Raw genomic sequence first — 25,076 nt, forward strand, 5'->3', positions numbered from 1 at the left:
TTTCCTGCATTCTCCCCGTAACCTTTGCCACCCTTACTAATTAAAAACCTAACAACCTCTACTTTAAATATACCCAACGACTTGGCCTCCACGATTGCCTGTGGCAAAGAATTCCACAGATTCACCAACCTCAGGCTAAAGAAATTCCTCCTCCTTAGTCCTGAAGGTATATCCTTCTGACAACTAAACTCTTCTTGGGCTTCCAGCAGGGCACAGGTATCGATTTGATCCGATATTATATACAACCTGACGAGACAAGTCTAAGCATCATCCCTGACGAAGATGGCAGAGTTTGTCATCGAAACGTCGGTTAAAATTGATACCTGTACCCTGCTAAAAGCCTGAGAAGAGTTTATTCATCATGTATGCCGGGAAAGCACTCGATCCTTTTCCGTATATCCTTCTACTCTGTTCATAGATTCTCCCATGTCATCTCCACACCCCACCCACACTCTACTTATTTCATTTTAAAGATATAGCACAGCGACAGCCCCTTCTGGCTCAATGAGCCGGCTTCGCCCAATGAAACCCACACAACCAATTAACTTACAAACCTGTATGTTTTGGAATATGGAAGGAAACTGGAGCACATGGCAGAAACCCACAAAGTCATGGGGAGAACGTACAAACTCCTTACAGATTGAGCCAGGAAATTGACCCAGGTCGGTGATGCTGTAATAGTGTTACGCTAACTGCTATACTACTTCCATCTTGGCCCTTCAGGGGGTTTCAATGAGATTCCCCCCCAGTAACGTCACGAAGGTTCCCACCCACCTTGCTCATGGACTGTTTGTCCCATTCTCTTCAGGAAGGAAAAGGAAGTTACGTAGCATCCACACCAGGACTACCAGACTCAGAAACAGATACCTTCCCAAGCAGTAAGGCTGATCAACACCTCCAACCATCATGACTACTTTATCATTTCCTGTCAGTCACCTTACGTACAGCCACTTCTGGGCCAATTTATGGACATACAATCAATCTATCTATATAAACGATCTCACATATTTATATTTATTGTATTCTTTTCATCATTACGTTTTTTTGTGCTGCATTGAATCTGGAGTAACAATGACTGTTTCTCCTTTACACTTGTGTACTGGAATTGACATTGAATGAACTTGAGTAATGTCATTGGCAGTGTCTGAAGTGCCTGATTCGGCAAATTCAATCTCTGAAGGTTAAGGCACTCTCTCTTTCCCAGCACACTCATCTTCACTGATGTACAATGATTTTCCATTCTTAAACACAATGAACTTACATCTCCACAGCTCTCCATTCAATATGATTTTTGCATCCTTTCTCACATACTTCAGTCTACCAACTCTTGCATTTATCTTAGCCTTGCAGTCATTCTTTGTAGCCCTTTCACCAGCCTCAGTCATACACTATATGACTGCATATCCCTTCTTCCTTTTGCATCTCTACCAATTTTTAAAAAAAACCTTCATAAAACTCCTCTTTTTGGATTACCTTTCAAGACAACCCGTTCCTTTAATAAGTTTGTCTCAAGCGTGAGGAATACTTTCCACTTTAAAGGTTTCACTTAATCAAATTATAGCCAGCAAGCACTTTATAAATTCAAATAATCCCTGGTAAAGGTACAGCATTACTGTAAACTGGCAAGCTTTTATTTATTTATTGAGATACAGCACGAAACAGGCTTTTGCAGCCCTTTGAGCCGCGCTGCCCAGCAATCCCCCGCAATCCCCCATTTTAACCCCAGCCTAGTCATGAGACAATTTACAATGACTGTCTTTGGACTGAAAACTGGAGAACTGGAGGAAACCCACGCGATCATGGGGAGAACTTATATACTCCTTACAGATAGTGGAGGGAATTAGACCCTGGTTGCTGGTATACCTAAACGTTTGCCTTAAAAAACGGATCACAAAAAATTTGAACCATATGTTTGGTGTCAATAAGTCCTTGAGTTCTTTTAAAAAGTTCCAGGATATAAAATCTAAGCCAAAGGACATAAACAGTATGAAGCTGCAAGACATGGTTCACTGAACTAGATTTAGTTTTACACTGTTGGACATAATGTGCTGTACCTGTACGAGGCACCATTGATATTCTAACGTGCAACAACCAAGTCGCTTTGTTTCTCTATATATTCAACAACTCTTGAACGCTACCAATGTATCCAATACTGGTGCAGCACAGTACTACAATTCCCATAAGTGGAAGGTTCCATTAGTAACTCAAGTCACATCAAGTCGAGGGAATGTACGATAGTCCTCATAGAGGAATCAGTAGTGGAAAAGCTGAGCAGCTTCAAGTTCCTGGGTGTTAACACCTCTGAAGGTCTGTCCTGGGCCCAAGGTATTGATACAGTTACAAAGAAGGCATGCCAGTAGCTATACTTCATTAGCTTCATTAGGAGTTTGAAAAGATTTAGAACATCACCAAAGACACTCACAAATTTCTGCAGATGTATCGTGGACAGTATCCTAACCGGCTGCATCACTGTCTGGCATGGGGTGGGGGGCAATGCACAGCCGCAGAGGGTTGTAAACTCAACCAGCTCCATCATAGGCACTAACTTCCCCAGCACTGAGGACGTTTTCAATAGGCACAGGAGTGCTGTCATTAATAGATATAGAGATATATATACCTTACTGTAATTTATCAATAAGATATATACTATATACATTATTGTAACTTAATGTATATTTGTATTGCTGCCATAAAACAGATTTCATGAGACACACCAGTGTTAATAAACCGAATTCTGAATCCTGAAATTTGCATTTGCTCAGTAAAGAACAGGTTTTAAAGTTAAGTGAAGGAAAGCCATTGTGAGAAACCCATGTTCCCGTCTCTCAAAACCAACCACAGCTGTTCACCCAGATAAACTGTTGGAAGAGGAATCAAAATCATCTTCATTGGTTAAATGAATGGAAGATGAACACCCCCCACCCCTGGCCAAACACAAGGCACACAAATAGAGTTAAGTCAATAGTTAAGTAATGCAGAACAGGAGGCCATATTTTTGTAGGGTGATCCTGATATATTTTATAAAAGTAATGGGAATACCTGCCAATTCTCCAGATTTGTCTTTGCTTTCTATCAATGCTTACTGAACAGCAATAACCTAAATTCACATTGACCTTTTAATGCAGTACATTCTAAGGTACTTGAAAACAAAAGTTGTGAATGTTGGAAGTAACCAGCTGCAAGCCTTCTCTCCTCAAGATACCTCAATGTGTAAAAACTAATTGAACAAACTTTGGCACTGAGCCACACATATTGAGACTGGTTCTGTTTAGAGAGGGAATTCTTGACAGGAGAATGTAGACAATTCAGAGGGGAAATTCCAGGATAAGTTTTGACAGCCAAAGGTATGTCTGTCAGAACAGCAAAGGATAAAACTGGAGCAGAGACCTCAAGCAACATGCACAAAATGCTGGAGGAACTCAGCAAATCAGCCTGTGGAGGGGAATAGACAGCTGACATTTGAATAGTCTCATCCTGAAAGATCAATTGTTTATTCCCCTCCATCGATGTAGCCTGACCTGCTGAGTTCCTCCAGCATTTTGTCTGATTGCTGAAGATTTCCAGCATCTTGTGTCTACAAGGCAGAGACCTCAAAGGGTAAAAACATAAGGAGATACAAAATAATGGACGGATTTAAAAACAGCAACAATTCAAGCAGACAAGTGAAGATGTCAATTAATCTGCAGTGTGTTAAAATAGGTTTCAGATTAAGACAAGCATTTCTCAGCTTTAATAAATGCTCAAAATTATTGGGAAAGTAAAACCAGCCCTAGCTCATGAAGGGCAAGTTGAGTTAAAACTCGCTGTCAAAAACAGATTTCTTGACTTGCCTCTGCAGACAACTCAGCCACAGAAAGTCCACTGAGCACAAGTGACTCAGCACATTCAGCACATTACTGAAGACTGTTTATTGGGTGCCTGAAGGGTTTATTAAGTAACTTCATTCATCTCTATTGGATTTTAGACTTTGCTGTAATTAATACTCAATATCGACCTATGATCATTTATAGTGATGTATAATACTTGCCTGGGGCCAAGGACGGGAGGCCTAGAGGCTGCCTGTGCTGGAGTTGGAGGCGTGTGTGTGTGTATGGATGGGAGGGTGGGGAAGGGGCTTGCTTTGTTGTTGTTGCTGCTGCTGCTGCTTCTGTTATTCTGTGTTGTATTGTGTTGAATATCGTGGGCATACTATGTTGTTGCTGGAACGTGAGGGCTACCCCCAGCACATCCTTGAGTGTGTTGATGTTAACACAAAAGACACATTCCACTGTATGTTTCAATGTACGTGATAAATAAATCTGAATTACTTGTGTAATAGTGACCATTCTTTCTAAATAACTCTGCTCATAGAATTGCTGCTCGACTATGAGAAGTCTGACTGTATTAATTCCCTCAGTTTTCAGCTATGATTTCTACATGTACTTCACCCTATGATTTTTTATTTAAATGTTTCAATCAGTGCAAACATGGTGCACTACAAGTGCTTACGATCTGAGTTTGAGATCATACAACAGGGTCAGGACAGGCCCCTCATCCCTACTGCCTTTCGATAAGATCAAGGCTGATTAGATCTTGGCCTCAGCTCCATTTTTCTGCCTGTCCCCCCAAAGTCTTGATTCAATTCTGCACCAGAAAACAGTCAGTCTCAATGTTGAGTATTTTCAGTGAATCAGTCTCTCTAGTATTCTGGGTAGGGAAATCTAAAGATTCACTACCTGCTGAGAAGAAATTCTTCCTGTCATGGGGTATATTTAACACAGCGGTTGACAGGTTCTTGATCAGTAAAGGTGTCAAAGGTTACAGGGAGAAAGCAGGAGAACAGAGTTGAGAGGGATTATAAAATCAGCCATGATTACACGGTCCATGATTGTATGGTTTCTCGCTATCTTAAATGAGCAACCCCTTATTCAGAAACAATGCCCATTGTTCTAGACTCTGACGTGACACGGGAACCTGGTTAGCCTTGACACTGTCGAGAAGATCACATCTCACACAATGAGCACAGGTCCAACCTGCTTGAGTTGTCTTCATAAGACAACCTCTTCATTTTAGGAATAAACTGGATCAACCTTTTGAGTTTCAAAGTTTAAAAGTAATGTATCATTAAAGTTCATATATATCACCATATCCTACCCTGAGATTCATTTCCTTGCAGACATTCACAGTAGAACAAAGTACAATAGAATCAATGAAATCCTGACAAGCAACCGATGTGCTGACAAACTGTGCAAATAATAAGCAAACAAACAAACAAATAATACTGAGAATATGAGTTGTAGAGTCCTTGAAAGTGAGTCCATAGTTTATGGAATCAGTTCAGTGTTGAGGTGAGTGAAGTTATCCACGCTGGTTCAGCAGCCTGATGGTTGAAGGGTAATAACTGTTCCTGAACTCAGTGGTATGGGACCCAAGGCTCCTGTATCTCCTTTCCAATGGTAGCAGTGAGAATAGAACATGGCCTGGATGGTATTGTTCCCTGATTATAGATGCTGCTTTCTCATGGCAGCACTCCTTGCAGATATGGCTAATGGAGGGGAGAGGGGAGGCTTTTCCTGTGATAGACTCGGCTGTATCCGTTACTTTTAGGAGGCTTTTCTGTTACCTTTTCTATGTTTTGTAGGGTTTGTATAATACCTTCTCCAGAAGTATGAAGTAGCAAGGGTAACAGTAGAGGATTAGGACAAATGTAGGGGCACAATTCCTGCATGCTTCCTCAGTATCGAGCCAAAATCAGTATGGACCTAGCACAGTGAGTGATGTGGAAAGAAAATCCTTCACATAATTTTTTTAAAAACTTGTTTATTTTGACAATTTATATTTGAAAGAGAACAACTCCACAAGTTTAATTAAAATTAAATAAAGAATCCTTATTATAATCTATGAGGAATTGGTATCTTTATGAATTTTATTTATTAAAATGTACTCTAAAAACAAATGATCAAGCTCAGAAATAAGTATACCAACAGCAAACCATGATCTGTAAAGAAAGTCCCAGTTTTCAAATGGAACTTCTTTTAAAAAAAAAGTTCTGAAAACTCGAGTTGGAAAGAGTGGTAAAGGTGGTATATGGCATGCTTGCCTCTATTAATCGCAACATTGAGTTCAAAAGTCAGGAAGTTATGTTGCAGCTTTATGAAACTCTGGTTGGATGCATTTGGGGCATTGCATCCTATTCTGGCCATTCCAGCAAAATATAATTCGGAATGATGTGGAGGCTTTGGAGAGGGCGCAAATGTTAACAGGATACCGCCTGGATTAGAGAGTATGTGCAATAAGGAGAGTTTGGGCAGGCTTGGGTTATTTTCCCTGGAGCTGATGGACATATTACTTATAGTACAGAAGCTGAGGGGAGACTTGGTAGAAGTTTATTAGATTATGAGAGGCACAGATAGAACAAACCCAGCATCTGCATGTGCTGACATTGGAGAAGGCTCAAAGGAGGTTCACAAAATGATTCCGGATTGAAAGGCTGGTCACGTTTGGAGAGTATGTATGCTCTGGGCCTGTACTCACAGGAATGCAGAAGAATGAGGGGAGGGTCTCACTGAAAACTATCCAATGTTGAAAGGCCTTGATAGAGTGGATGTGGAGAGGATGTTTCCTCCGGTGGGGGAAGTCTAGGACCAGAGGACACAGCCTCAGAATAGAGGAACGTCCATTTAGAATGGAGATGGGAGGACTTTCTTTAGCCAGAGAGTAGTAGTGAATCTGTGGAATATATTGCCACAGGCAGCTGTGGAGGCCAAGTCATTAGATATATTTAAGGCAGAGGTTGATATATTCTTGATTAGTCAGGGCATGAAGGGATACTGGGAAGAAGGCAGGAGATTGGGACTGAGAGGAAAAAGGATCAGCCATGAACTAGCAGAGCAGACTCAATGGGCCAAATGGTCCAATTCTGCTCCTATATCTAATGGTCATATGTTATCTTTATACCAGAGTTTAAATATCTAACGGCACGTACATAAGGTAAGAGGTGGTAAGTTTAAAGATGTGAGGGGCAAGCTTTTTTCAAACAGAGAGCATGGTGGGTGCCTGGAATGCACTACCAGTGATAGAGAAGGAAGAAATGATACAGGTTCTCAAATAGGCTTATAAATATGTAGAGAATGAATGACATGGAGGTAGAAGGGATTAGTTTTATTAGGTTGGCACAACATCATTACCTAAAGGACCTGTTCCTATTCTGTACCGTTCCATGTTCTAACCACAGAAATAAAATGGTCAAATCAGGCAATATTAATGTTTTGCCAAAAACCTACCATAGATTACAAGTAGCAAAGTAATTGGATTTCCTACTATCCCTAGAAAGGACTTAATTAGCAGTGAATAAGAAAGGAAGTAGTTAGGCAACCACCTTCATTTATCAGCCCTGGCGGTCAATTGTCACATTGCAGTACACCGTATAATTACAGTGCCTACAAGAAGTATTCACCACCCCCCCAACCCCCCGTGGAAGATTTTATTGTTTTCACAGCCATTGAAACACAGTGGATTTAATTTGGCTTTACTTCACACCGATCAACAGAAAAAGACTCTTTCATGTCAAAGTGAAAACAGATCTCTACAAATCACAAAATAATTGATTGCATAAGTTTTCACCCCCTTTAATATGACACACAAATCATTACTGGGGCAGCTCATTGGTTACAGAAGTCACATAATTAGTTAAATGGAGATCTGTTTTGGAGACCTGCGTGCATTCAAGGTGTATACATTGAATGTAGTAAAAGTACACCTGTATCTGGAAGGCCCAACCGCTGGTGAGTCAGTATCCTGGCAAAAACTACACCATGAAGACTAAAGAACACTCCAAGCAACTCTGTGAAGAGTTATTGAAAAGTACAAGTCAGGAAATGGATACAGGAAAATTTCCAAGTCACTGAATATCTCTTGGAGTACAGTTAAGTCAATCATCAAGAAATGAAAAGAATATGGCACAGCTGTAAATCTGCTTAGAGAAGGCCGCCTTAAAAACTGAGTGGCCGTGCAAGAAGGGGACTAGTGAAGGAGCCACCAAGAGACCTATGATAACTCTGAAGGAGTTACAAGCTTCAGTGGCTGAGATGGGAGAGACTGCACATACAACAACTGTTGCCAGTGGCTTCACCCATCTCAGCTTTATTGGAGAGTGGCAAAGAGAAAGCCACTGTTGAAAAAAACTCACATGAAATCCCAGCTAGAGTTTGCCGGAAGCCATGTGGGAGGCTCTGAAGTCAGCTGGAAAAAGGTTTAATGAAACCAAAATTGAGCTTTTCAGCCGTCAGACTAACACCACATATCATCAAAAACACACCATCCCTACTCTGAAGCAAGGTGGTGGCTGCATCATGCTGGGGGGTGCTTCACTTCACAGGCCCTGGAAGGTCTGTGAAGGTAGAGGGTATAATGAACGTAGCAAAATACAGGTAAATCCTGGCAAAAAATCTGATGCAGTCTGCAAGAGAACTGTAACTTGGGAGAAGATTTGTTTTCCAGCAAGTCAATAATCCCAAGCATAGAGCCAAAGCTACACAGGAATGGCTTAGAAACAACAAAGTTAATGTCTTGGAACGGCCAAGTCAGAGTCCAGAACTCAATCCAATTGAGAATTTGAGGCTGGACTTGATTCACTCACCATCCCCATGCAATCTGACAGCTTGAGCAGTTTTGTAAGGATTGAGGAAATATTGCACTGTTCAGACGTGCAAAGCTGATAGAGAATTATCCACACAGACTGAAGGTGCATCTACTAAATACTGACTTGAAAGGGGTGAATACTTACGCAATCAATTATTTTGATGTTAATAATTGTAATACATTTAGACCAATTTGTAGAATATTTGTTATCACTTGACATGAAAGTGTCTGTTTCTGTTGATCAGTGTCAAAAAAAACAAATTAATTCCACTGTAATTCAATGTTGTAAAACATTAAAACATGAAAACTTCCAAGGGGGTGAATACTTTTTAAATTGGCACTGTAATATGGAAAGAATATACAACTAAAGTTATGAAACTAAGTTTGACTATGTTAAAGAAGCTAAAGGCAGGATACTGAACATTTCTCATTCTCATATACCTAAAAAGCATGCATACATTTTACCAAAAGTAACGTATGCAAAGATCAGCTGTTTTAAAAAAAAGCTTAATATTTAACAGCTGTTCATCACTATTATAATATCTGTTCATTTTGTAGTTATACATTTCTAATAGCTGGGTCAAAGCATTCCATTCAAACACAAACCATTGTCTAAAAACGGAGCAGTGTTTGACAGCTTTTAAGAGTTGGTCAAATGCCATCAATGAGGTTCATTTCTGTTTGAAACTCACAAATCAGAGGGCCTGTAGACTTTGAAGTGCAGCCATCATATTAGAAAACTGTGTAACAAAAAAATACATCTAGTGGCCACTTTATTGGGTACCTTCTGTACCTAATAAAGTAGCCATTAAGTGTATGTTTGTGGCCTTCTGCTGCTGTAGCCTGTCTATTTCAAGGTTCAATGTGTTGTGCATTCAGAAGTGCTCTTCTGCACACCACTGCTGTAACATGTGATTATTTGAGTTACCGTTGCCTTCCTGTCAGCTTGAACCAGTCTGGCCATTCTCCACCGACCTCTCTCATTAATAAGGCTTTTTCGCCCAGAGAACTGCCACTCATTGAATGATTTTTGTTTTGTTTTTGCACCATCATCTGTAAACTCTTATAGAGACTGCTGTGCATGAAATTCTCAGGAGATCAGCAGTTACTGAGATACTCAAACCAGCCCATCTGGTACCAATAATCATTCCCTGGTCAAAGTCACTCAGATCACTTTTTCTCCCGGTTCTGATGTTTGGTTTGAACAACAACTGAACCTCTTGACCATGTCTAAAAACGCCTATGCATTGAATTGCTGCCACATGATTGGCTGATTAGATTTTTGCATTAATGAGCAGGTGTACCTAATAAAGTGGCCACTGAGTCTGTGTCCCCAAGGAATAAAACATTGAAACTGTAGACGATGAAAAACTAAAACCATGGCAGAAAGCTCTGGAAACACCCAGCAGTCCAGGCAGCATCTGTGGAGGTGGGAACAGTTAAGATTTCAGATATCATTAAACTGGAAAAAACTACAAAGAAGCCTGCTGCCTGGACTTTTGGGGCCCAGAGCTACAAGGAGAACTAGTGTTGACTAGACAGTAGTATCACAAGCAGAGAAAATTTGCAGACACTGGAAATCCAAAGCAACACACCAAGATTATGGTGGAACTCAGCAGGTCAGGCAGCATCTATGGAAAAGAGTAAACAGTTGACGTTGAAAACTGAGACCCTGCTGAGTTCCTCCAGCATCTTGTGTGTGTTGCCTTGTGTAAGCTTGGACTATTACCTGGAATGTTGAAGATTGAGGGGTGACCTGACTGAGGTACAAAAGATCATAAGGGGACTAGATCAGGTGAAAGAATAGTTTTTCTTTCTCCCCAGGTAGGGTATGTTAAAGGACAAGGATGTATGATCAGAGGTGAGAGATTTAAAAGCCACATCAGGGGTAGCTCCACACAAAATGTGGTGAGTATTTGGAATTATGCTGCCAGAAATAGTGGTTGAAGTGGGTATATTGGCAATGTTTAAAAGTCTTCTAGGATAGCGTGGAGGGCAATGGGCTGATGGGGAGAGCTCACTGAGCAACACAGTTGGCAAGGACGAACCGGCCAAATGGCCTGTTGTCATGCTATTGGACTTTATCTTTCTAGATCAATAACTGATGTTTCTTCGTTTAGTATTGAGCCTTGCTGAAAAGAGAAAGGGTGGAGACCAAGAGAAAACAGATGGTTTTGACCAGGAGGGGGTGCTGATCGCTTGATAAAGGCAGCTATTCTGTTTGGAAGTGGAGTGGACAGGAAGGCAGGAGGTAGAAAAAAATAACTTGCTGTAACTGAAATACAGAACACACGCTGAAAATCTGGAACAGGAAATGTCTCCAACATATCAGCAGCAAGTGTGGAGAAAGAATAAGTGAACTAAATGGGACTGGTCAGGGATCCAAAAAGGAAAAAGAAACATTATAGTTAGCAATCTGAAACAAAGATGAAAATACTGGAACAATGGTTGATGTGAGTTCCTTTCATATCCTACAGAACATATTCCTTCCAACAGGTCCTTGACCCATTTACTTTCTCTCCCCTTCTAATCAATCTTCTCCCTCATAATTTCATTGCACTTCTGAATCCCCCACCACAAACAGTTTGCAGGTCCTACCGTTTTCCCTTTATACATTCAATGAACATCTTCACAGCAGACCAGGATAATGGACCTCCACAAGCCAACCAATTCCCCTCAATATCTCAAATTTATTCTGAACGTTGAACAGCTCCTCTTTGAACTCCAGTCGCTCCCCCCCCAAAGAAACCTGCATGGGCCCAAGTTACGTCCATATCTTTCTTATCGTTATTGTTTCAATCCTGCTTAGCATCAGTCCCTCATCTCTTTTTATATCAATGACTATATTGGTGCATATACAGAATTCAAAAGTTTCATCACTGTTGAGTGCAGCTTCGACTATTTGCAATTTTATTTGGTAAATCTTTGGATGTTCCTTTCCTTTTCGCAACTTCTCCATCTCAGGTGATAAGAGAACAAATAATGGGCTAAAGGACCCATATTGAGATGTAATGTTCTACGTTCAACCTCCATTACAAACCCATACACTTCCACAGCCATCTTGACCGGGTGCCATCAGACTGTTTCCAGCAAATATGTCATAGTTTCCACCTTCCCCACTATTCTCACATCCTTCTGGTGACACTTTAGAAACCATAAGAACAAGGAGCAGCATTAGTAGACCACTCAGCCCATCATGTCTGCTCTGACACTCCATCATGGCTCATTTATTTTCCCTCTTAATTCCATTCCCCTACCTTCTCCCCAAACCTTTAATGCCCTTACTAATCAACAACCTATCAACTTTCCAATGGTTCCAAGAATTCTTTTTCCTTAACCTTCCATAATCATAGACAGGATTCTCATCCACATCTGTTCTATTTCCTGTTTCAACCCTCTGCTCTCATTCCAAGGAAGGATAGGGGGCTCTTTGTCCTCGCCCCTCCATCCCATCATCTTCTATGGATTATTCTCCAGAATATCCACACCTCCAATGAGATGCCACCACCAGAAGAGACAACTTCCTCTTCACACTCTCTTTAGTGTTCAATTATTTCTTCCCCTTCTAATTCTCAGAGTTCAATCATTTCACTTGTCACAACACTTCCCTATACAACAGCACAAGATGCAAGACCTGGCCCTTTATAGTAAAATAAAATCCTGGTTTGAGTACACTTGGAGTATTGTGTTCAGTTCCTGTCACCTTATTATAGAAAGGCTATGTACGGAAGCTTTAGAGGGGTTGCAAAGAAGTTTTACAAAAATTCTGTCTAGATTAGAGAGCATGTCTATGAAGATTGGTTGAGCAAACTAGGGCTTTTCTCTTTGGAGCAAAGCGATGAGGGGAGACCTGATAGAGGTGTAGAAGATGCACAGATTGAGTGGAAAGCCAGATACTTCTTCCTAGAGTACAAATGGCTAACATAAGAGAGCATAATTTTAAGATGATTGGAGAAAAGTATGGGGGGGGGTTGTCAGAGGTCAAGTTTCTTTTAATACACAGCAATGTGGGTGCATAGAACACAGAGTGGGTGGGATGGTGGCAGAAGCAGATACATTAGGGACATTTAAGAAACTCTTAAATGGATGATAGAGGGGAGGAGGGAAGGGTTAAATTGAAAGGTTAAAAGGTCGGCACAACATTGTGGGCCCATGGGCCTGCACTGTGCTATAATGTTCTATGTTTTCCTCTTTTGTCCCTACCATCATGGACCAAAATATTGCTTTCACGGGAAACAGCAACTCATTTGAATCGTAAACACAAAATACTCTGCAGATGCTGGGGTCAAAGCAACACGCACAACACGCTGGAGGAACTCAGCAGGTCGGGCAGCATCTGTGGAAACGAACAAAGTTTCATTTGAATTTTGTTCAGTGTCCTGCTTTTGGTGCTCCAGGTATAGGAGAAAGAAAGCAGACTGCACAAATACTCTGCACAACATCTCTCCTCTATCCACAGGGTGACCCAAAACTCTTGGCTGCCAGTGATTTAAGTTCACAATCCTGTTCTGATCTTCCTCTTCAAGATGCTTGCGCAGTTCAACAAAGCCCAGAGCAAGACTAAGAAACTAGATCTCATTTTCCATTTAGGCACACATCAACCCCAGGAGCTCAATGGTTCTAGAGAAGCAGCCTTTTCAGTTGGATTTGGACCTAGTCAGTTCCACTATGCTGGGGTGATCAGCTGGTCAGAAAGATCAATGGGGAGGAAGGCAGGGGTTGGCTGTTCAAGTTGGTGACCTTTCATGGTGGGGCTCATCAAACTTGAATGCTAGCTTTGTGCCTCTGCCCACAGATGCTATTGGGCTCCAGTACTTTGTTCTTTTTCCAGACTGGGCTTCCAGATTTCTGATTTTCAGTCTTTGGCCAGTTGTGAAACAATTCACTTTCAGCTCTCTGTAGATGCTGACTGACCTGCCCATTCTCATTTACTTCAGAGTTCCATCAACCACTGTTTCCAGCATCTCACTGCCTTTAGTTATTGTCCTTGTCCACGTCCCCCTTTTACTTACAAAGATTAGCAACTATTATCCCATCTTCAGCACTTCTTCCTTTTTGACACCAATCTAAAGTACATTTTCTCTTGGTCACATGTCCTCCCCATTTCAACCCATCCTCTGCAAGTTTAAACATGCTTGTTTTCTAAACTTTTCCCAACTCTGGAATCAGAACTCTCACTCTCCACAGATGCTGACTACCTGTTGAACTTTTCTAGAAGTTTATTGTTTACATAATAACACTATACAGAGACCTGCACATTTGTGAATCAAATGTTACTAAACTGCAAGTTTAATTGTTTTTTTATATACACAGAGTGGTGGGTGCACGGAATGACCTGCCAGGGGTGGTGGTAGAGGCAGATACAGTAGGGGAACCTGAGAAACTGTTAGATAGACACATGGATGGTAGAAAAATGCAGTATCATGTAGGAGGGAAGGATGAGATTGATCTTAGAGTAGGTTAAAAGGTGGGCACAACATCGTGACCAAAGGACCTGTAGTATTCCGTGCTCTATACTAAATGCTGTATTTCTGCTGCTGGTTACTCATTCTTTTACCGTGTAATAAATTCTACTCTGATTTAGAGCCCAAATTAAAGCCAAATACAAACAAGATAAAAATTAAGACGGAGTTTGTTCATTCTCTGGACACACCACTCCCAGATAAAACCATTCTGGACAGGAGTCAGTGGGGTGGGGGGGGGGGCGTTATTAAACCACCTCAAACCTAGGCACACAAGCAAAATTCTGGAGGAACTCAGCAAGTCAGCCAAGCATTTATGAAAGGGAAGTAACGTTTCAGTAGAGACCCTTTATCAGGACTGGAAGGAAAGTGACAGACACCCAGAATAAGAGGGATGGTGTGTGGATGGAGGGAGAGGGTTGAAGTAAGAAGCTGGTAAGAAGATAGGTGGAAGAGGTAAAGATGGGAGGAGGAGGAATCCTTTAGGAGAAGAGAGTGGACCATGAAAGAATGGGAAGGAGGAGGTGGAACCAGAGGGAGGTGATGAGCAGGTAAGGAGAAGAGAAGAGGTGTGAGAGTAACCAGAATAAGGAATGGAAATATTGAGGAGGAGGGGCAGAAATAAGGGATCAAAATTACCATCAGGAAGCCATCCAGAAAGAATATGAGGTGTTGCTCCTTGAACTGAGCTTGGCCTCATGATGACAGTAGAGGACACCATGGACTGATATGTCAGCATGCGAATGAAAAGTCGAATTGAAATGAGTAGCCACTGTGAGATCCTGCCTTTTGCGGCAGACAGAGCAAAGGTACTTGACAATGTGGTGCCCCAATCTGCATCAGGTCCCAGTGAAGTAGAGGCTGCTACACTGAGAGCTGCAGATACAATCGACGGCCCCGACAGACTAGCAGCTGAGGTGTCACCTCACGTGGAAGGACTGCTTGGGGTCCTGAATAGCATTGAAGGAGCTGGTGTAGCACTTGGACCGGCTTGCAGAGAAAGCTGCCAGGAGAAAGGTCAATGGGGAGGGTCAAGTGGTCAATGGAATCACATAGAGAATGATCCCTACTGAACCCAAGTTTATTTTGCAGAATAAAATCTCAAAAATTAAGTACGTTGTACAACATTAAGAATAGTAGAATAATTATCCTTTCCCTGAAGGCAACATCACAAAAACTGCAATAGGAACCTGATAATCACAGTGAAAGACTTTGGATCTGCAATCTACAACACCTTCCGGCAATCAAGGTTCTGTGGTTAACCTTAACCTTTATTAACAGTGAGTATACTATGTAATTTATTCTTTGTTTTACTCTGAAATGTGGATGGTGCAACCAAAATGTCCTTACACTCCAAAAATACACAAATATCTCTAGGTGTTACTGTAATTTCTACGGTTATTGTCACCCGATTACATGAAAGAAATTGGAAAGGCAAATTTTTAGTTGAGTATTCAATTCCTGGTGCAGCCAAGAATTTTAGCATAAAAACTTTTCGCTGCCCAAGACAACGCTAAAAAGCAGAAGATATTCATTAAATGCAAGTTCAGTAAGAATATCTCTCCATGGTATGAAAGATCACTAAGGCGAGAAGTCAAGAGAGTTGCACTGAACAATCACACAAACCAATATTATTTATATATTATAAAGAAACAAGGACACACATTACAGTCAATTTTTAAAATGGAGCTTTTAATTTTTTTTACCTGTACATGTAGTTCAAAGTTGCATGTGACAACCAGTTCTTAATACTGGTCATATCATATATATTTATATATACTTTATATTTATAACAATGAAATACCTGCACAAAAAAACTGAAGCTACATTTGAGCCTCAGCTTTTTTGTGCACTACCCAGATGCCTCATGAGAAGCAAACACTACATATACTGCTTGTATTAGGAAATAGTGATATTGCAGAGAATTTAAAAAATTGGAAACAATATTACTATTTTAAAAATGAATATCAGCATTCCAGCATGGATCTCACTTCATAGCTGCAGCTTCTGATGGTGACATATAACTGAGCCACAGAAATTATCAAATTTTATATTCTAAGTAAAAGCTCCATTGTTTGTTAATTCGTATAAATACAATGCACTAAAAGATTACAATTTGTAAACACTGCAGTTAATTGTAGGATAGTATTTCTATACATTCTTTCTTGTCAAGGATCTTTTGCTCAGATGACCATTTTCCACAATACTGAAAATGCAGAGGCAGACTTGGGAGGGAAGTACAACTCAACAGTACATTTGTCGCTGCTGCACTAAAAAGGTATTTCATATCATTCCTTGTAAATCAGAGTAGGTGTGATATTTTATTTGAAATTTGTGGACCAGAGCCAAGACATACTGAGGAATATTCATTGAGAATTACCACAAAACTCATTTGCATTAAGTGTAGCAATAATCCCTTCAAAAAAGCACCTCTACCCTTCACAGAGTGGCTATGACTTGCACCGTTTTTAATACTGAACATTTACATTGTACAAATTTGTTCAATATAATCAGATGCTGAATTTAAAAAGCTTCTGAAAGAGGACATACTGAAGAGTTAATACCACATGCAGCATTCCTTGATAGTGGGTCATTTTGCAAGACGAAAGCATGCAGTCATTTAAAATTAATGTTTAAAAATGAAAATATTGGTTTGCTTTAAATTTTAAAGGGCAGTTTTAAAAAAAACTAGTAGTGGTGTTTTCCCCACAGGTGCAGAAATAAATTGGGGGTAGCAAAAGCCACAAAAGGACCCACTATCCTTTTAAAAAAAATAAAAGACAAACTAAAAATATCTAGGACTATACACAACTAAAGTAAAATGAGGTAAACTGCTCTGCAGTGTTCTTCTAGTCAGTAGGCAGTTGATGATCATGCAGAAGTCACATGATCAAGGCTGCATCTCCCATCATCCCTCTGGTAGTGATATGGGATAGTGGGTCTCTTTGAGGACTTTCAAGCCTGAGTGGGGGATGGGCAACATATGATCCTAGAAAAAGGAGGAAAACACAACACATAAGCAAACGAAACATGTGCAAATTCAAGCTAGGAAATGAGTCGGCCATGTACAGTGTGATGCAAATGATAAAAAAGTGCATGCTAAAAAAAAAGGAATGGGAATTGAAGATAACTGCTTTACAGAAGGTCTTCAAAGAGACGATTAAATGCAGCAGCACAGCAGAAATTTAGCAATGCTGCATGTTTTCATACTGACTAGACAGTAAATAAAAGCTATACATAGGCCACTTACATTGCTGGCTTGGGTCCATATCCGTTGTTAGCTTCACATAGTTGGATGGAAAGAGACCTGTGACGCCATTGAGCTCCCCTTTCCACCAATCAGGATCGTCCTTGTTAAGAACACCAATGATCTGTCCTTTGGTAAACGCAAGTTCGTCATCATTCTGTGCAATATAGTCGTACATTCCAATCACTTGGAACACTGCCAAAATGAAAATAATTCAATAATTTAGCAGCACTTCATAATTTAAGTGAAATCTCTTAAAGTATGAGCTTAAGGTTTGGTGCAGGGTAAGGCATGCAACACATTGTTGGGAATGCTTAGGTAGACTGTACTTTATGGTCCTGTGCTTTGTCTCATTTCTAAGTAACGAGTGTGAATTCATTAATAATTCTGAACACAAATGAATTTTCAGAATTAAACAAATTTCTTTGCTTTGATTGAATTAGTCTGATTAAAAGTTACAATTCTAACTAAAGCATTATTTGTAAACTGGTCCACTTAAAATGGCAGAATCAGAATAGAAGCCATAAGAACATAAAGGTAGGCCAGTCAGATCTTCAAGCCTGCTCGGCCATTGAATAAGATCACAGCTTAGCTGACTATAACTTTGAATCTGCATTCCTATAGCTTCCACTTTGCTCATTAAGAATCTAGCTATACTGTGAGGGGCAAGCGTTTTTGCTCAGAGAGTGGTCTATAACTGGAAGGCTCTGCCTGGTATAGAGGTCGAGGCTTTTAAGAGATGTTTCGATAGGCACATGAATGGAAGGAAGGTGGAGGGATATGGACTTTGTGTAGGTAGGAGGAATTAGGTTTTGGGTGTTTTTGATTTACTTTTTAGCTGGTTCACCACAACATTGTGGACCAAAGGGCCGGTTCCTGTTCCATGTCTCTCTTCCTGAGGATGGTAGAAGCAAAGAGTTCCAAAAATTTAAGATTCAAAACTAATGACCTTAGTTATAGGTCCACTCTCTATATCCATGCAAAGACCAGTCAGGATCTAACATTTCCAATGAACTTACCCCCACTCTTCCAAACTCCAGCAGAAACAAGTCTAACCAGTCTAACATTCCTCTTAATTAATACATACCTAGTATGGACTTGTAGAACTTCCCAGAACTGCTTTGAACATATCAAATTCCATCTAGAAGACCAATACTGTCCACCGTGCTCACTTGTACAACTAATTCTCCTCACAATAAATTATAACATTGTTAGTTTATATACCCGCTTGCAGTACTAGCATACCAACCTTTTGCAAATCATGCACTAAGGCTACAATTGTTTACTATTAATACGCCTCTTATTTCTCCTGCCAAAACTAGCAATTTCTTATCACACATTTCGACTAATAGAATTTTTCCTGAATCTGAAAGCAGAAGAAATTCAAACCAACATATCAACCAACTGAGAGAAACAATTGTACTCATGGCCAGTAAATTAAGCTATTTGCACACAGAGAACTCCTTTTAGAAATTACTCAGAATCATTTTTATGAAACCTGGATAATTTCATCACATATTGAAACCTGCATTATCTTATGATCACAGACTGCTAGTTCTGCAACAAAACCAGATGAGCAGAAATTCTTTTCAACTTCTCTTGCATTGAATGATACCCAATTTTGTCAATAGCTTGTTCTCAAGGACTGCACCTGGCACTTTAAAATAAGCCAACATCACAATGCTCAAAAGAAAACCTTTGACACCTCAATGCTTCTGTCCCCATTTCTACCCCTTTCCTCTCTAAAGTTCTGGAGAATGCATGTTGCCTCCTAAATCCACACCTACGCTTCTCAGAACTCTAATCACCACGCCTGGTTTGATAAAGGCACTGTACTCAAATAATACTTACAAGCCCATTCTGTAACTCTAGTTTATTTCTCAATTTGTTTAAAGTCCTTCCTGTCGTCACCATTCTTCTCAAGTGCATCACCATTACCTATTTAGATGTACTACATCTTCATGACTGCATCTGGAATTAACAGGATCACTTGCAAACACTTCTCTCGAGGCACAGTCCTCTCATGCCCCGAGGATCCACCCTTTGCTCCAGTAATTTCTCAACTACATGTTGTCCTTGGGTACAACCTCAAAGCACAAAGTCACTGATAACATCCAGTTGTACTTCTCATTACTGCTCACTTACCACTGCTTACACCGTCTTAGGCTGCCCAATATTCAATAATAATCTAACATTTTCTTCAGCTAAATGTTGGGAAGCCAAAAAGCATCATCTCCAGTCCCCGCTGCAAACTTCATTCCTCTTCCAGGATCATCTAGTTTAGCATTTATCATGAATCCCCAATTTCCTTGAGAGACGATGAAGTGCCCTGTGGAATGTTGTAGACCTTCTGCTGAAGATCTCCAGAACACTGTTAGCTTGGGACTTCCATAAATTCAAAGCAGCACCATCATGTTTCCCAGGCAGGATGTTGAATGACCCGAGGTCATTGCATTTGTCCTTCTTGGGTGGTCATGTTGGGGTGTGCCTGGGCTAGTGGGAGCAAACATCCTGAAGGCGGTATTCTTGCAGTCACTTTGCACCAGTAGTTAAGGGGAATGATTGCTCAGGATGGCTGGTGGGCTGCCAATCAAGCAAACTTCGTACTAGGTGCTCTGAGTTGCGATACTGCAGTGGACGGTATTCCATCACTCGATTCGTTTGTACCTTATTACATGGAACGGCCTTAGGGTATCAAGAAGAGAGTTCTTCAGAAATATTTGTGTAAATATTCTGCAGATGCTGGAAATCTGAAACAACACACACAAAATGCTGAAGGAACTGAACAAGCCAGATAGCATCTATGGAGGGGAATAATCCGTTTTCATATTGGTCCAAGACGTTTCTCAACTCTCCTGATGAAGGATCTCTGCCCAAAATGCTGACTGTTTTATCCCCTCCAAAGAGATGCTGGACTTTGAGTTCCTCCAGAAAGTCAATTACTGTAGGATACTGATGCTGCAATATGAGAAGTATTGGCAAAATTAGTGCAATGTGACCAAGAGATGAATAGCCTACATACCAGTGTCATCCCCAACACTATTTGTTTTCACTTTCAAAAAATCAAATCACTCAACAATCCCAAGTCCCTAGCATGTGGTGCCAAAACCTCCATTCATACTCTTGTTTAACAACAAGTATTCCATTACATTCCTGGTGTGGCATCTCACATTACCAACAGAGCACAGCCTTTTCTAGTCAGTTGTTACAACTGAAAATTAACACGAGTTCACCTGTATCATCCAAAATCTGTTCACCAGATCATCCAAAATCTGTTCTAATTCACACTAAGTTCCATCTACTAATCAAATCTTCTACTTGCTGATCTGGCCTGATACCTAGGTAAACAAAACATCACACTTGAAATTTTCAGCGTTATTTTCAAAACATCTCATTGTAACTCTAATCATCACTGTATCTCCCTGTCTGCATTCCTCAAAATAGGACCTTCCGGCATCACAAAAGTTCAAATTTGAAGTTCAACTCAAGTTTATTATCAAAGTATATACATGTCACCATATACAACCCTGAGGTTAATTTTCTTGTGGGCATGCTCAATAAACCTAACCACCATATAGAACCAATGAAAGACCACATCAACAGGGTGGACCACTAGTGTGCAACTACAAAAAGAAAAAAAAAGAAATGATAATAATAAGCAACAAATATTGAGACCATGAGATTGAGAGTCCTTGAAAGTGAATCCATAGATTATGGGAACAGTCAGTGATAATGAAAGTGAAGTTGATTGAAGTTACCCTCACTGGTTCAGGAGCCTGATGGTTGAGGGGTAATAACTGTCCCTGAACCTGGTGGTGTGAGTCCTGAGGCTCCTGTGCCACCTTCTTGATGGCAGCAGCGTGAAGAGAGCATGATCTCAGTGGTGGGGGTCCCTGATAATGAATCTGCTTTCCTCCAACAACGCTGTAGATGTGTTCAGTGGTGGGAAGGGTTTACCCGTGATTGAACTGTATCCACAACTTTTTGTAGGATTTTCCGTTCAAGGGTATTGGTGTTTCCATACTAGGCTGTGAAACATCCAATCAATAAACCCTACACCGCACATCTATAGAAGTTAGTCACAGTTCAACTTTCATCTTCAGTGGTCAAGCCTTTAGCTCTGGTATTCCCTGCTTCCCCACCAATCTTTTATCTATTAAACTTAATTTATGGCATTTTTAATTATATGCCACATTTCTTTCTTTAGTGCTGTACGTCAAGATGTTTCACTCCTGCAAAGCATGGTGGGGTTTCATGTCAACAATGCAATACCACTATAACTTGTTTAAACTCTACAACATCAAAGCACAAGCTTCAGAAATCCCAATGGATTATCTTCTTACAAGCCATGTGTTACAATGACTGAAAACCGGGAAAACACCACACCTCAACATGAGCACGTGGCAAAGCTTCACTGCTGTTTTCCATCCAACTACTTCCTTGAAATGGGGGTATTGGGGTGGGGGGGACTGGATTGTGTGAGTGAAGGAGTGACAGTCATTTCCTTTGGAATGCTTGTGGGAGACAAAGAATAAAATGAAACACATGGTTCATGAATCCTTTATAAAGAAGCAGCTATTGAGTAAATGCTATAAATCAAGATACCCCCATAAATAACACAAAACCCTGCAATGACTAGAAAACATATCAAAAGCCTTTGTGTATCAAGTGGATGATTTAAAACTTAATTTTTATATTAAAAATCCTGAACACATCACCACCCTACTATAATATTTTGTGAATTATGCCAGCTGATAGGCAGTATCCATCATTAAGGACCTTCACCATTCAGGACATGCTCTCTTGTCATTATTACCATCACAGAAGAGGTACAGGAGTCTGAAGAAACACACTCAGTGTTTTAGGAACAGCTCCTTCCCCTCTGCCATCAGATTTCTGAACAGACAATGAATTCACTACTTTACTATTTTGCTCTCTAATTGCATATCTTATTGAAACGTTTATATTCCTTATTGTAAAAAAGATTTTTCAAAAATGTTTTGCACTGTCTTCAGCTACAAAGCAAGAAATTTCATGACCTATGTCAGAGTTAATAAACCTGATATGCTTCCGAAGTCCTGAGACTCTTCAGAGGAAAAGGGAAAGACAAGTACCGAGGTATGCCTCGAATATAAGTACAGCTAGGAAGGCCATACACCAAATCTCAGTGGTTACAAATAATGACTGATTGCTTCAATAATTAACAAGATAGACTTACAGACATTTGTTGCTACAGGGAGCTTTGCAGCTTCAGTTGGAGTACTTTTACTTGTTCCAGGACTCAGAAGTTTCACATAATTGGCAGGGAACCATCCAATTTGCCGCTTCTTACCTCGCGCCTACAACGCAAGAATGAAGTGAATTCAAATGAACCATATTGTTGGTAGTGAAGCCAAACATCGAGGAGCAATTAATATGCTTTTAATTTGAATTAAGAAATTTCTATGCAACTCATTATCTATCTATAAGTCTATTTTACTGCAAGGAGAAATCCATGCACATAAGTACTTGACAATTCTGAGATATTTTTAAAATAGATCTCTTCCCTAACAAGTCACGGATGCAGCCATTTCAACAAAGCTAAGAGCTTCAGGCTTGGAACAGGTAGAGATTGAATTCATAATTGCAAGAGTACAAGATGGAGCTGCTTTGTAAGTGGCATTTGACTATTGGGGCATATCAATTTACTTAATTTCTATCACAGTTATAAAGAAACTGCAACCAATTGACCAAGATATCCACAACATACAGACTCAGTTAAAATTATATCCAAAAGATATGGCAACTCTTCCAGCAGATGATTCCCTGCCCCCTCCCAATTTTTAACTCTAATTCATAGAACAGTAAAGGCCATTCTGCCCACAATTTTCCGACCTTTTCACCTACTCTAAGATAGTCTAACCCTTCTTCCTCCATTGTTCTTGTATCCATGTGCCTATCTAAGAATCTGCTAAATGTCCCTACTGTATCTGCCTCTACCACTACCCTTGGTAAAACACTTACCATCTAACACTCCCCCCATACTTTCCTCCAATTACCTTAGAAGTACAGTATATCCTCTCTTAAAAGATGCTGCGTGACCACTCTATATTTGCTGCTTATCATCTTATACACTGCTATCAAGTCTCCCCTCATACTCCTTTACTCCAAAGTGAAAACCCCTTTCCTTGTATGTCATGCTCTCTAATCCAACCAGTATTCTGGTAAATTTACCCTGAATTCTTTCTAAAGCTTCCACGCCCTTCCAATAATGAGACTTTTAAAATAAATTACAGAAGTATGAACTCTACTTCCTACCTGAAGTTCCCCTTCCCACCATCCACCGGCATTCCTCTTGCGGATGAGGATTAGCTGACCAGGTGCTAGTGTAAGTTGTTCAGCTCCAGTTGCTGTGTAAGGAGCTATAACCTGTGCAATTTCTGTAAAAGGAAAAGGAAAATGAAAGACGACCAGTGATGCAAATTAATTCTTAATGGTACAAAAAATGTGCTTAATCAATCTTGTTACCCTTTCCCAATAGAAATATGCTATATGTAGTGAGAATTTTTTAAAAATTAAGTCAGCATTTGCGGATTGTACACCTCAACTCATCCACACTTCACGCAAATGATGTTAATAAATGTAGGAATCGCCTGTTTGTGCTTACAAGAGCGCGCCAACAGGTAAACAGATCTAGCTCAACCAAAACAATGTGCAGCAGATTGGTACGGTGGCCCGGGATATTTGAAATTACAGTTGTACGGAAAATTTGAAATTAGTGCCGGATTGCCAAAGGAACCGGTAGTCGGAGGTCGACCTGTACTACAATTCCCACAAGTGGATGATTCCATTAGTAACTCAAGCCACATGAAGTTGAGGGAACACACAATAATCCTCATCAAGGGATCAGTAGTGGAAACAGTGAACAGTTTCAAGTTCCTGGGTGTTAACATCTCTGAAGGTCTATCCTAGGCCCAACATATTGGTGCAATTATGAAGAAGCCATGATAGTGGCTATAATTCATTAGGAGTTTGAGAAGATTTATTTTGATCATATCAGTGACTATGGAAACATCAAAGTAATTTTCTCAGATTCAGAAGCAGGCAGCTGAGACAACCCTCCCCTCCCATTTCACCCCGAAAAGAACTGCAGTACCATTAACCCCAAATGATAAACACTTCTGTGAACACAGGAAATGCAAAATTCAAATAAAGTTCTATCCATTTTATCTTTAGTATGTCACTAAAGATTCTAGCAAATTTCTACAGATGTACCATGGAGAGCATTCTGACTGGTTGCATGACCACCTACTGTGGAAGCTCCTGAAAACAGAATCAGAAAAAAAGCTTAAGCTTCAGAAGGTTGTCGACTCAATCAGCTCCACCACAGGCACTAGCCTCCCCACCACAGAGGACATATTCAAAAGGCGGCGGGCACCTCTTGAAGTGGCATCCATCAGTAAGGACTGCCACCACCCAGGACATGCCCTCTTCTCATTACTATCATTGGGAGGAGTCACAGGAGCCTGAAGACTCACCCTCAACATTTCAGAAACAGCTTCTTCCCCTCTGCCATCCGACTTCTGATGGCCCACGAACACTACAACACTATTTTGCTCTCTTTTCGCATTATTTACTTTTAATTCCTTATTTAATTATAATATATATCTATCTCTCTCGCTCTCTCTCTCTCTCTCTCTCTCTCTCTCTCTCTCTCTCTCTCTATATATATATATATATATATATCTCTCTCTCTCTCTATATATATA

The 25,076-nt window shown here is 40.4% G+C and overlaps 1 protein-coding gene across 3 annotated transcripts in view; it reads right to left on the minus strand.

Annotated features, from left to right (window-relative positions):
- Positions 1 to 25,076, minus strand: part of itsn1 (intersectin 1 (SH3 domain protein)) — a 241,208-nt gene that overhangs the window by 51,549 nt on the left and 164,583 nt on the right. For 2 of the 3 annotated variants that reach the window (XM_063050322.1, XM_063050321.1), the window contains 3 exons: positions 23,626 to 23,747; positions 22,547 to 22,667; positions 17,332 to 17,523 (listed from right to left, as the gene is read on the minus strand). In XM_063050322.1, coding sequence (XP_062906392.1) covers positions 17,332 to 17,523; positions 22,547 to 22,667; positions 23,626 to 23,747 — 435 coding nt within the window. Of the gene's footprint in view, positions 1 to 15,741; positions 17,071 to 17,331; positions 17,524 to 22,546; positions 22,668 to 23,625; positions 23,748 to 25,076 lie in introns of those variants that run through there. The other variant, XM_063050323.1, reaches the window with a different exon arrangement.

Source organism: Mobula hypostoma, chromosome 6, assembly GCF_963921235.1.
Source record: "Mobula hypostoma chromosome 6, sMobHyp1.1, whole genome shotgun sequence".
Taxonomy (NCBI): Eukaryota; Metazoa; Chordata; class Chondrichthyes; order Myliobatiformes; family Myliobatidae; genus Mobula; species Mobula hypostoma.